Source organism: Ursus maritimus (assembly GCF_017311325.1).
Source record: "Ursus maritimus isolate PB19 chromosome X unlocalized genomic scaffold, ASM1731132v1 scaffold_X1, whole genome shotgun sequence".
In the NCBI taxonomy this organism is placed as follows: domain Eukaryota; kingdom Metazoa; phylum Chordata; class Mammalia; order Carnivora; family Ursidae; genus Ursus; species Ursus maritimus.
Genome location: NW_024423319.1, coordinates 31,032,080 through 31,045,040, shown reverse-complemented (window position 1 = coordinate 31,045,040; position 12,961 = coordinate 31,032,080). Strand labels below are relative to the sequence as shown.

The 12,961-nt window shown below is 44.6% G+C and overlaps 1 protein-coding gene across 11 annotated transcripts in view; it reads left to right on the top strand.

Moving 5' to 3' along the window:
• Positions 1 to 12,961, top strand: part of IL13RA1 (interleukin 13 receptor subunit alpha 1) — a 78,907-nt gene that overhangs the window by 22,350 nt on the left and 43,596 nt on the right. For all 11 annotated transcript variants that reach the window (XM_040628740.1, XM_040628784.1, XM_040628755.1 and 8 more), the window contains exons 5-8: positions 2,300 to 2,487; positions 4,368 to 4,519; positions 10,522 to 10,569; positions 10,849 to 10,981. In XM_040628740.1, the coding sequence (XP_040484674.1) occupies positions 2,300 to 2,487; positions 4,368 to 4,519; positions 10,522 to 10,569; positions 10,849 to 10,981 (521 nt within the window). The remainder of the gene's footprint in view (positions 1 to 2,299; positions 2,488 to 4,367; positions 4,520 to 10,521; positions 10,570 to 10,848; positions 10,982 to 12,961) is intronic.

The following is a 12,961-nucleotide window of genomic DNA, read 5'->3' as shown; positions in this document are numbered from 1 at the left end:
GCGTCTTGCTTTAATTTGCAGTTCCCTGATGACACATGCGTGGTGTGGAACATCTTTTCAGACGCTTCTTTGCCATCTGTGTATCTTCTTTGGTGAGCTGCCTGTTTTCTCAGTGTTTTAAGAATTCTTTGTGTATTTTGGGTAGCAGTCCTTTATCAGATGTGTCTTTTGCAAATATTTTCTCCGAGTCTTTGGCTTGTTTTCTTATTCTCTTACTACTGATTTTTGCAGGGCCAAAGTTTTTAATTTTAATGAAGTCCAGCTGACTGATTGTTTCTTTTCCAGATCACATCTTTGGTGTTGTACCTAAAAAGTCGTTACCACGCCACCTCATCTAGGCTTTTCCCTATGTCATCTCTTAAGAGTCTTATAGTTTCGCACTTTACGCTTAGGCTTGTGCTTCATTTTGAGTTTAGTTTTGTGAATGGCATAAGGACTGCGTCTAGATTCATTGTTTTGCACGTGGACGTCCATCTAGTTGTTCCAGCACCATTTGTTGAAGAGACTGTCTTTGCCCCCTTGTCGAAGATCTGTTGACCGTCTTCATGAGAGTAGATCTGAGCGCTGTAAAACCCGATCTGCAAAAGAATCCCCTGGAGAATCTCTGTCAAAATGCTGATGCCTAGGCCCTGGGCAGAACCTGCCAAGTGGGCTTCTCGGGAGAGGGCTTGAGGAATCTGCATTTTCTACAACTGCAGATGCCTCCGAGCTAACAAGTCACGGGTTTGGGACTCTCCCTGTTAGTTCATTTTTGAAATTGCCGTCCTTTTCTGGAGAACCTTGGCACAGCTCCCATTATGGCGGAGGTAGGGCTTGACTGCGGCTTCTGTCAGCTACGACAAGGCAGAACCCTGTGACACCCTAGACACAAAAGCGTCACGAGCCCCTTCTGTGTGCCTGCACTGCACTGGGTGCTGATGGTCACCGGCAAAGGTGTGGGTAGAGGTTCGGGCTGGGAACCCAGATGCCAGCGGTGCTGCTTATGGAAGGCCTTTAAAGCCACACGGTGGAGTATGACACGTAGAAAACCGTTGTTTTCTGGAACATTGATCTGACAGGGGTTAGAGAGCACTAATTTAAATGAAGGTCAGAGAGGTCATTCTGGAGAGGACATGGTGCCTGAAGTGAGGAGGGCACAAAACAGGGTGAGGGTTCCAGGAATGTCACAGGCGAGAAGCCAGGAAGCTTTGGCGAAGGAGGAAGTAGCAGAATATAACAGAATATAGGGAAAGTGGTGGGGCGAGGGTGATTTCAAAGGCCATGATCAAGGAGTCCAGAGAACACGCGCTCTGACTGATGGAGATGGGGAAGGTCAGAAGACAGGCAGTTTGGCAGGGAAGAGAGGGCAGAAGGATGTTGACTTTGAGGCCAGAGTGGAACACTCAAATGGAGCAGTTAGAAATCTGGGATTAGCTCCAAGGAATCCCCAGTATAGAAATTCTAGTTGAAGGACAGACATGATAAATGGGGGAGAATGGATGAGGCAGTAAGCGGTAGAGAGGAATGTACAGAAGGCGGAAGCCCGAATGTGAACCCTCTGAAAAGGGGAGAGGGAGGAGAAGCCATGAAAACAAGGCAGGCAGGCAGAAGGGCCAGAGGAGAACCATGGAATTCAGTGGATGAGGCATTTTCAAGAAGCCTAAAACTTCTCGTGCTGGCCTCGTAACATCTCTTATACAGAAGACGAAAAGGAGTCAGGGCTCCTATAGTTCCCATAGCTATTGAAAGTGCCAGCGTTGGGACGCCCAGGTGGCTCAGTCGGTGAAGCGTCTGCCTTTGGCTCAGGTCATGGTCCCAGGGTCCTGGGATCAAGTTCCACACAGGGCTCCCTGCTCAGCGGGAAGCCTGCTTCTCCCTCTGCCTGCCACTCCCCCTACTTGTGCTCTCTCTGTCTCTTCCTCTGACAAATAAGTAAAATCTTAAAAAAAAAAAAAAAAAAGAAAAGAAAGAAAGTACCAGTCTTCGGGGCACCTGGCTCGGTGACTCTTGATCTCAGGGTCGTGAGTTCGAGCCCCACGTTGGGTGTAGAGCTTACTTTAAAAGAAGAAGAAGGAAGAGGAGGGGGAGGGGGAGAAGAAGAAAGTACCAGTGTTCATCAAACAGGAACATTTGTTTCTTCCTAGAGTATGAAACAGAGCCACATTATAAAGCAGGGTTTTAAGAAAAGCTATCTTTCCATATTGCAGATGTTGCCTTTCATGGTCCTCTTCAGCCATTTAAAAGAAAACAAACGTCTGCCTTTGTTTCCTGAACACCTTGTTAAAAATAATCCAGAAGGCTGTCTCATTATATCTTGCAGGCACAGCAGCCTGGGAAAAATTCTTCAATGTGAAGACATCTATAGGGAAGGTCAACACATTGGCTGTTCCTTTGCTCTCACTAATTTAAAGGATTCCAGTTTTGAACAGCACAGTGTCCAAATAGTGGTCAAGGATAATGCAGGAAAAATTAGACCATCCTTCAATATAGTGCCTTTAACTTCTCATGGTAAGTTTTCGAAGTCCTGTACGACAGTGTGGATAAAAGGGTTACGTCTTTTGAACAGTCAATGCAAAGAATAAAAAAAGGATGATTTGGGTTTTAAGATTTTCCCAGAAAAAAGGACTGTATTTATGTATACCTTTCTTTGGTGGTTGTTTTTTTTTTTTTTTAAGCAGCAGGCTTAGAAATTCGAATATTTCTTGAGTATATGTGCCACACGCTTTGCTCTTGTTTACTTCTGAGTGTGCCGAGACTTCAAACATGCAGTCATTTGTAGAACCGAGACCGGAACCAGGCTCTCTGACTCTTAAGATCTGTTCTCTTTTACTTATGATACTCGAGAGGATGATGGTGCAGAATAAAATCAAATATGATTCCCGAATAATCTTGCTCTTAGTTGAAAAAAGGCTCCGACTGGAGGAGGAGCGATCAGAAGTGATGTTCAAACTAGCTAACGTGCGGGGTGGCGTAGGCCCCGACCACTCAGAACACCCAACGCAGCCGAGTGCTGGCCTATTCAAAAGAAGCCTCGACTTGAAAACAGAGTATCTGCTTGAGCTTCTAGGTCTTCGCTTCGGACAAAGCACATAAACTCTCTTTAAGTGTTTCCTCATCTGTAAAACAGGGTCCATAGTCCCTCTTGACCTCAAAGAACTGTCCGAAGTTCCAAATGATGTGAGGTATATAAGTATTTTGTAAATCTCTAAAGCAAACTACTACTAGAAGCATCATGTTTATTTATTTGTTGTAAGATCCCAACAAGGAGTGCAGATTCTGGTTAAGTGGTGTACAGAAAATTTATAGGCAAATAACCATGAATTGACAAAGGTTCCCAAGTCTGGGAGCAGAGCACTATTCACCGCCCCTTCAGATAGTCACGCAAGCGAATTCTAATTGTGGACCGAAGGCCAGGGGAGTGAGATCGTGGTAAGTTGCCAAGTGGGATAATCCGAAGCAAAGCCCTTTTCTGTCCTCCCCCCTTGCTTGGCAGATTGTCCTTGGTGGACCTTTTAAAGCTCATTTTGCTCTTCTTTCTGGAGATTAGTGGCGACATAAAGGGAGATCCTTCTCAGCTGGGAGATGACATCTTCAAGCTGTGTTCTGCTAATCTTCCACTCTCTTTTGTCACTTAGTCTTAAGTATAGTTGACTCCTGAGAGACTAAATTGACGAGGCTAATTTTTTTTACTTTAATTGTGATTATACTCACATAACATTAGATCCCCCATCGTAACCATTTCTAAGTGTACAGTTCAGTCATGTTAAGTACATTCACATTGTTGTGCAACAGATCTCTAGAACTTTCTCATCTTTCAAAACTGAAACTCGATGCCCCCTAACCCTAATTGTCCCTCCGCCAGCCCTTGGTAACCAGCAACCCGCTTTCTCTTTTCTGTTTCTGTGATTCTGACTACGTTAGGTATCTCCCGTGGGTGGAGTCCTACAGCGTTTGTCCTTTTGTGATGGGCTGATTTCACTTAGTATAATGTCCTTGAGGTTTGTCCACGTCGCAGTGTATGACAGAGACTAGGCTCATGTTTTAGTTGTGGTCTTGGATTGACGCAAGTAAGCGGCAGCGGGGGAAACCCCTGGTGCCCCTCGTTATCCACCAGGTGGACGCACATGTGGACCCACGTGCTTCTTTTCTTTATTCTCTGTGTCACAACTGAATGTCCTGATTATACCCCAGCCGTGTTCTAACCGGATGGATGCAGGACAGAGTTCGCGCCATCTGCCAGACACCCCAAAGATGTTCTTTGGATCCATTTTTACAAGGGAGTTTAAAATAAGCTTTCTACATTAATCGTGACCCTCATTATCTCTACCTGTATATGAACCTCATAAAAATACTCTGGAAGCTAATTTGTGTTCTTCTGTTTCTTTCAGTGAAACCTGATCCCCCACATATTAAACGTCTCTTCTTCCAAAATGGTAACTTGTATGTGCAATGGACGAATCCACAGAATTTTTACAGCAGATGCTTATCTTATCAAGTGGAAGTCAATAACAGCCAAACTGAGACGAGTGATATTTTCTACGTAAGTTTTTCTTAGCTGGTTGATTTTATTTGGATATTTTTCTTTCACTGGAGTTTCTTCCAGGGTAATAGATAGAAACATCTCTTGAAATGTAGCTCTTACTCGCCTGATGACGGTGATGGTGATGATGACGTTTCTTGTCTGAAATAGGGTATGGTGGAAGGGTTGAGGGTTTATGGTAGTTGCATCAGCTGTAAGATCAAGCCATTCATCAGTTCATTTGCTGAACACATTTTTTATTACGTATCTGCCACGTGCCAGGCACTATCTTATGTGCACATGACCCTGACGCAAAGGTCTGTTCTTCCCGCGAAGCCTACCTACTAGGAAATAAGTATGTAAATGAGCAAAGCTAATTTCAGAGCACGAATGCTATGAAGACAGTCAAATGGATTAGGTAGGAGCACGATGGGAGGGCCTGAGGGAATACGAGGTTGGGTAGTCATCCGAAGTGACGCCATTTCAGATAAGACGAGAGTGACAAGCAGGGGCTTGCCATGTGAAGGTCTGGGGGTGGGCGGACAGCAAGTACAAAGGCTCTGAGGCAAGAATGAGCTTGGCATGTGTGAGAAACAGAAAGGAGACCGGTGTGGCCAAAGTAGAGTAGGGAAAGACGTGTAAGCAGGAGGCCGGGGTCCGATCTGGTCGATACTTCGAGGCTGTGGTGTGGCCATTCCCCTTGCCTTGGGTTTGTGGCAGCTAGAGTCGTCAAGTTGGAGGAGTCCATAGTTGTTGGGTTCTGTCCGCGTACACCGCGGGGAATCTAGTACAAAACACACTAATTAGAGGTCCCCGTGGGCCACTGGGCCTAACAGGATGTGGTGTAACCTCAGGGCATTGGTCCCATTGTTTCACTTTACAGTAGAGGTCACACACTCGGGCCTTTGACGCTTTCGTCTGAACTACCAACCAAGTGGGGTTTTGTTGATTCAATTTGAAAATTTTGTCCAGATTGAAATACCATGGCCCCTGAGGAGCGTAGGTTCCATAAGGTGGCGCCTCAAGGCCACAGGGACTGTGCTGGTCCCTGGCGCGCCAGCTGCCCCGGACCCCGGGTGCGTTGGACTTGCAGAAGTTCGAGACCAAGAGTTTTATATTGGCTTTTAAAGGAGCCCTGCATCTCGCACGTGGGCAAATTCCTTGGTCCAGTTGTTCTAGTTCACTGTGGGAGTTCCAGAATACTTACTAAAATAAGCCAGCGTTGACAGGCTGTAACCCCAGAGGGAGGGCCTGGGTCCACAGCTGACCAGAGCTTTTGTGGGCATTCGCAGGTGAATCCGTTTGCTGAAACAGAATAATCACCACCCCTACCAGAAACCAGTGTCCCCACACGGTACTGCAAAGGGAAAAAGCAGAGGGCTTCCAAGTGGGGAGAAGGTGAGGCTTGGATTTGCCACAAAGTCAGCTGTTGGAACGCTGAAGTTTCCTTGCCGACTCCGGCCTTTCCTGCTCTCTTCTGTCTGAAATCCTGAGACACAGGCTGCTTGTATTACTCATTTGGCACTGAATTTTGTCCTGCTGGTTCCCCTGATCACGTGGGCAGGCCTTTTCTCCCAACTAAAAATAAAAAGCTCCTGTAGGGAGGAGTTAGGTGGTGTTTACACCGGGCAGCTCCTGCTAATAGCGGCCGGCACGGATGGAGCGGTTACTCTGTAGCAGGCATTTTAAGAAGCACCTTCTCTCGGCTGTCTCGTGTCGTCCTCGCGGTAACCCTGCGGCTTTAGGGCCCCTGATTTTGTCCCCGTTTCACAGATGAGAAAGATGCCATCTCAGAGGTTTACTCCTAAGCTAAGTGGTAGAGTCGAGATTTCAGCAAGTCTGACTCTAAAGCTGGTGTCCCTAACACCGGGGGCCACCGCAGTACTTCCTCTTAACTGTACGAGCCATCGCTTACTACGTGTTTAAGCTGGGCTACGCGAATCCTCTTCTAGGTCCTTCTTATACAATAGCGTATAACAGTCCACGAAATGGTTCTATTTTAACCTATATTTGAGAAACTAAGGCTCAGAGAGGGAAAGTAACTTGCTACAGGCCACACAGCTGATAAGTTGGGCTTTACGTATTCAGAGGTTGGTCTTCATGTATTAAACTTAGACGGAGAACGTCGGGTCTAATACCATGTGCCTCATCCTCACTTAAGAAATTCTTGTTGAATTGAGTTACCTTTTTCTTACAAGCTTCTGCCCTGAAGAGAATGTACATACTATGGAATTTATCCTCCTAAATCAGAACTGTAGTCTATTTGGAATTAACTCTGTTTATACGTTTGGGTTGAATGTTCTTTCTCCTAGCAGATGTTCACCAGCTGCTTCCTCTCCTAAAATGTCATCAGCTTTTTGTGTGCTCACTGATTTTGGGCTCTGCTGGTTAGACCTTTTTTTTCCCCTCCCCTTTTTGCAAGATTTTTTGAGGAATTATTTTGCCTGGTGTTGTAATTAAGAGGGGGAAGTAGGCTGGGACATGAACTGATGCCCTCACATGGGGGCTGTGGTCAGAGATAGCTCATGACAGAGCCACAAAGCAAGGAACGACCTGTCTTTGACCACCTGCCTTCTCCACAGACGAGCTACTTGGTCCTCTGTGCCCTTGTTTTCCTTTTCTCACAGAGTTATCTGAGCAGCCGATAAACTATGCAAGGGAATTTACATTTGAACAAGAGCCCAGAACCTTCCATTTACACGGCGAATTGCCAGTTTGGGAACATACATGTATCTGGGAGATGTCCCAGGGGAGGGAGACAGGAACCTGCCACCCGATCCCTCAAGTCGTAGTTGGTACTTGGGCTTCCCCAACAGGTCTCTGATTCCCAAGTGGCTTTTTCTCTGCCCTGTGTGAAGTGTCGATAGGACGCTCTTGATCACTCAGTTGGCCTTTCAGCTCTTCCCAGATGCTGCTAGGAGCCATTTAGTAAATAACATTCAAGGTCAAAAGTCATAGCTCTGTGTTCTGGTCTTTGTCCCATGTTTAAACATCTCTTTGATAGAAGTTGACTGTTCCAGCATCATTGAGGTACGATCGCAAGTAAAAACCATATATATTTGGGTTGTACAGTGTGATTATTTTCAAGGTGTACAACATGATGATTTAATATACATCGATCTTGTGAGGTGATTACCACAATCACGTTCATTAACACATCTGTCACGTCACCTAGTTACCTTCTTTTAAATGGTGAGAACACTGAAGATCTCTCTTAGCAAATTTCAGGTATACAATGTGGTGTTATTAACTACAGTCACCGTGCTGTACATTAGATCCCCAGAACTTATAACTGGAAGTTTATACCCTTTGCCCAACATCTCCCCATTTCCCCCAATCACCCAGCCCCTGGCAACCACCACTCTGCTCTCTGCCTCTATGAGCTCGTTTTAGATTCCACATTTAAGTGAGGTCATACGGTGTTTGTCTTTCTCCGACTGACTTCTCTTAGCACAGCGCCCTCGAGTTTCATCTGTGTTGTCACAAATGGCAGGATTTCCTTCTTTCCCGTGGCTGGATGATATTCCATTGTACACGTGTACATATATCACACCTTTATTCATCTGTCGGCGCACGCTTGGGTTACTTCCATATCTTGGCTATTGTGAGTAACGCTGCAGCACACATAGGGGTGTATGTATCTTGTATCTTTTCTTCTTCTTCTTCTTCTTTTTTTTTTGTTAGCGTGCATGTGCGCGGGGGCGGGGGGCACAGGGAGAAGGAGAGAGAGAATCCCAAGCAGGCTCCACACCCAGGGCAGAGGTCGACACAGGGCTTAATCTCACAACCCTGAGATCATGACCAGAGCCAAAATGAAGAGTTGGACACTTAACCAGCTGAGCCACCCAGGCGCCCCAGGGGTGCATGTATCTTTTCAAATTAGTGTTTTCATTTTCTTTTTTTTTCCCCAGAGGTTTATTTATTTACCTTAGAGAGAGAGCACATGTGTGAGGGGAGAGTCAGAGGGAATCTCATGCAGACTCCCCACTGAATGGGGAGCCCGACGCAGGGTTCCATCCCACGATCGTTGAGATCATGACCTGAGCGAAACCAACAGTCAGAGGCTTAACCGACTGAGCCCCCCAGGAGCCCCCATTTTCTTCAGATAGAGACCCAGTAGTAGAATTGCTGAATCATATGGTATTTTTTTAATTGAAGTATAATTGACATACGGTGTTAGTTTCGGGTGTAGAGCATATTTTTTCAACAATTCTGTACATTTCTCAGTGCTCACCGTAAGCGTCACCATCTGTCACCAAACAATGTTATCACAATATTATTGACTATATTCCCTATGCTGGTATTTCTATTTTTAACTCTTTGAGGAAGCTCCATGCTGTTTTCCATAGTGGCTGTACCAGTTCACATTCCCACCAGCAGGGCATGACGGTTTTCTTCTCTCCACAACCTTGCCAGCATCTGTTACCTCTTACCTTTTTGATGATGATGACCTTTCTAACAGGTATGAGGTGATACCTCATTGTGGTTTTGATTTGCATTTCTCTGATGATTACTGATATAAACATCTTTTCATACATCCTGTTGGCCAGAACCAGACTGTACTAAGCAACAGATTTTCATGTGTTGATTTTTTGCTCCAGTTTTGAAATATTTGCATTTTCAGAACTGATCTTTTCTCTAACCCAGTTGTTTTTGATATATTATACTCTCAACGAGGGAGACTTTTTTTAACTTTTTTTTAAAGATTTTATTTATTTGTTAGAGGGCATGCATGAGAGAGAGAGCAGGAGTAGGGGCAGAGGGAGAAGCAGACTCCCCCCTGAGCAGGGAGCCCGGATATGGGGCTCGATCCCAGGACCCTGAGGTCATGACCTGAGCCGAAGGCAGCTGCTTCACCAAATGAGCCACCCAGGCGCGCCCAGAATTTACTTTTTTGTGTGTCTGCCTTCTTTCACTCAATGTTGCGTTTATGGGAGAGAGATTGTTTCCTCTAGTTGTCAGTGTTTTGTTCTCATTGCGTGTATTCCATCATGTCGGTATATCACATTTGATTTCTCCATTCTGCCTTTGGTGGACATTTGGATAATTTCCAGTTTGGGGGTGTTATGAATAGAGTCTTTATGAACACGGCATTCTTGTCTCTTGGCGTGCGTGTGAGGGTGGGCACGTGTGGGCATGTGTGGGTCAGAGGCTTGCATATGACTGTCTCTAATAGATAATAAGACTTTCCCCAAGTGGTTGTGCCAATTTACACTACTAAGAGCAGAAATCGAGGGTACTACATGCTTCACATCCTCAGCAACACTTGGTATTGTCTGGTAGGCGTGTGTATTGTTCTCTTGTGGATTTAATTTGCATTTCCCTGATGACTAATGAAGTTGAGCCCTTTTGCACATGTTCCTTAGTGATTTGAATACCCTCTTATGAAATGCCTGTTCAAATCCTTTGCCAGTTTTTCTGTTGGGTTGGCTGTCTTTTCTTTATTAATTGGTGGGATATACGTATATGTGTGTGTACGTAATATATGTAAATATAAGTATATATTATGTGATATGTATATATGCAAGTCCTTTGTCAGGAATTGCAAATAACTTCTCTCACCCTATACATGACTTCTTTAATTTCCTTAATAGGATATCTTTGATGAACAGAAGAAGTTTGCAATTTTAATATAGATGACTTTATAACAATTTTTCCTTTAGGGTTAATATTTTTTGGTTTTATTTAAGAAATCTGCTTCAAGGTCATGAAGATATTCTACATTTTCTTCTAAAATCTTGCTGTATTTATGTATTTATTTGTTCAGTTTATTTTAACTTTCACATTTAGATCTGCAGTCCATCTGGAATTGACTTTGTAAATAGTGTGAAGTAGGGGTCAAGATTCTTTTTTTTCCTGTATGGATATGTAATTGACCCAGCACCACTTATTTAAAAAAACCAGCCTTCTCTTTCACTGTACCTGGTCCTCTTTTGATGGGATAAAAGGAAACCTTGTTAGAAATAGTTAAATGATATAATGTAATCTCTTAAATTTTTTGAATTTTTTTTTCTTTCTTCAAGGTTGAAGAGGCCAAATGTCAGAATTCAGAATTTGAGGGAAACCTGGAGGTCAGTAAATTCTACGTTAGCTATTTGGGCTTAAAGTCATAGAATGATTGGGGGTGGGGCAGGGCGACCATAGACTAAATTTGAACTGTTTTGAGAAAAATAGACTCCTTTGTTCTGTGGGTTATTGCCAATTTTTATTTGAGGAGTTACAGTCAGATAATTTAGACTGCAGTCCAAGTCTTAATCATATACAGAATTTGGCAGATAATTATATTTAGCATTCAGAAGCAGAAAAAGGGAATAACCTGGTAACATTCCTTGTGTGTTTTTATTTCTAAGGGTACAATTTGTTTCATGGTCCCCGGTGTGCTTCCTGATACTTTGAACACAGTCAGAATAAGAGTCAGAACAAATAAGTTATGCTATGAGGATGACAAACTCTGGAGTAATTGGAGTCAAGCGATGAGTATAGGTAAGAGAACAGGATTTCATTAAAATTTAAACCACTGATGCATGAAAACTAAGCTGAAGCAGAAAATAGATTGGGGTAAAGGATTGTTCTGCATTCTTGATGTCATCCAGAGAATATCTACAACTGAACTGTGTTTTCTGTTTAATTACTGTCAGATCACCCAGCTTTAATTCACAATGTGCAGCTCTTTGAAAATCCACAATCCAAAAGGTGTTATTCTCTCTTCTGTCCTGTCTCCATCTTCTTAACAACCTGAACAAAAATATCAGAAGGCAGGCATGATTAAATCTGCAGATCGTGCAGTGCTAGAGGGCTATCCTATGTACTGGTGATAGAATCAAGAGAGAACAGTGACCTTGATGTCATTTAATAGAGATCAGACTGTATCTAGGTTTGAAAACAAGTTTCATTTATTAACGGAGTGACTGAGCAAACTGTGTGTTAGGCCCAAGTACAGGATTGGAAAGACCTGTGCTTTATGGGTGTGTGTGTGTGTGTGTGTGTGTGTGTGTATGTATGTGTATGTTGTGGGGTGGGTGTATAGGGTTTTATTGAACCGTAAGCTCAAAGTGACTCAGCATTGACTTAAATATCCCCCAAAGGCATATGCAGCCATAGGCCGCAGTGACGGTGCAGCACGTAGAGAGAGCAAGGGAACGCTGCAGGGTGGGCCACAGGGTCCCGGCCATATCAGCAGCGTGCAGTATTCGATTCTGGGCACCACACTGTAGGAGGTTCAGTGGCAGACTGGAATCTGTTCTCGAAAGGGTAATCAGGATATGAAAGAATCTCAAAATTTTGGGAGGAGTGGTTGATGAAGCAAGCTCAGGGGTGAGGAGTCCCAGTTGCTGAATTCTAATATTTGGGCTGTTAGGTAGAAGAGGGAATAGGTTATTTTCTTTTGTGGCTGCACGGGGCAAAATAGGACCGACTGAAGAGCTTTCTAATAGCTCTCTAACGGTCAGAGAAACAGATTGTTGAGGTAGGCAGTTCCCTATTAATTGAGGAACTGAGCAAGCTATGTGCCCGGCATGCCTGTATTTTGTTATGTATTGTTGCATAACAAAGTACCTCAACATTTGGTGGCTTAAAGGACACATGTTTACCATCTCACAGTCTCCATGGGTCAGGAATCAGGGCCCAGCTTAGCTTAGTACCTCTGGCCCAACTTCTCACATGGGGTTACAGTCAAGCTATTGGCTGGGCCTGCAGTCTCATCTGAAGGCTTGACTGGGGCTGGAGAACCCGCTTCCAGGCTCACTTATGTGGTCATTGGAAAGCCTCCATTCCTTGCTGGCTGTTAGATGGAGGCTGTAGCAGGTTGAATCCCATCCCTCAAAAAGATACGTTCAAGTCCCAACTCCTATACCTGTGACTGTGACTTCCTTTGGAAATAGAGTTTTTGCAGATGTAATCAAGTTAAGATGAGGTCCCACTGTCTTAGAGTAGGCCTTAAATCCAATGACTAGTACCCTTGTCGGAGGAGAGGATATACAGAAATGCCAAGAGACGCACAAACACACGGGGAAGAAGGCCCTGTGAGGATGGAGGCAGAGATTGGAGTGACGCAGCTGCAGCCAAGGAACAGCAGTGGTGCCCGGGAGCCACCAGAAGCTAAGAAGCAGCAAGGAGGGGTTCTTCTCTAGAGCCTTCAGAGGCTGCATGTCCCCATGGATATCTTGATTTTGGACTGCTAGCCTCCAGAACCGTGAGAGAATACATTTCTGTTTTTAGCCACCTGGCGTGTGGTGATCTGCCACAGCCACCCTAGGGGGCTAATAACAGAGGCCTCCCTCAGCTTCTTGCCCCTGGGGCCTCCCCACAGGGCCGCCTCATGAAACGGCAGCGAGCTTGCTCAAGTAAATGACCCAAGCAAGAGTGCGTGAGAGAACACCCGTGTGGAAATCACAGTCTTTTATAACCTAATCTTGGAAATGACATCACTGCTGCTATTCAGTTCTTTACAAACAAGTCAGTTAG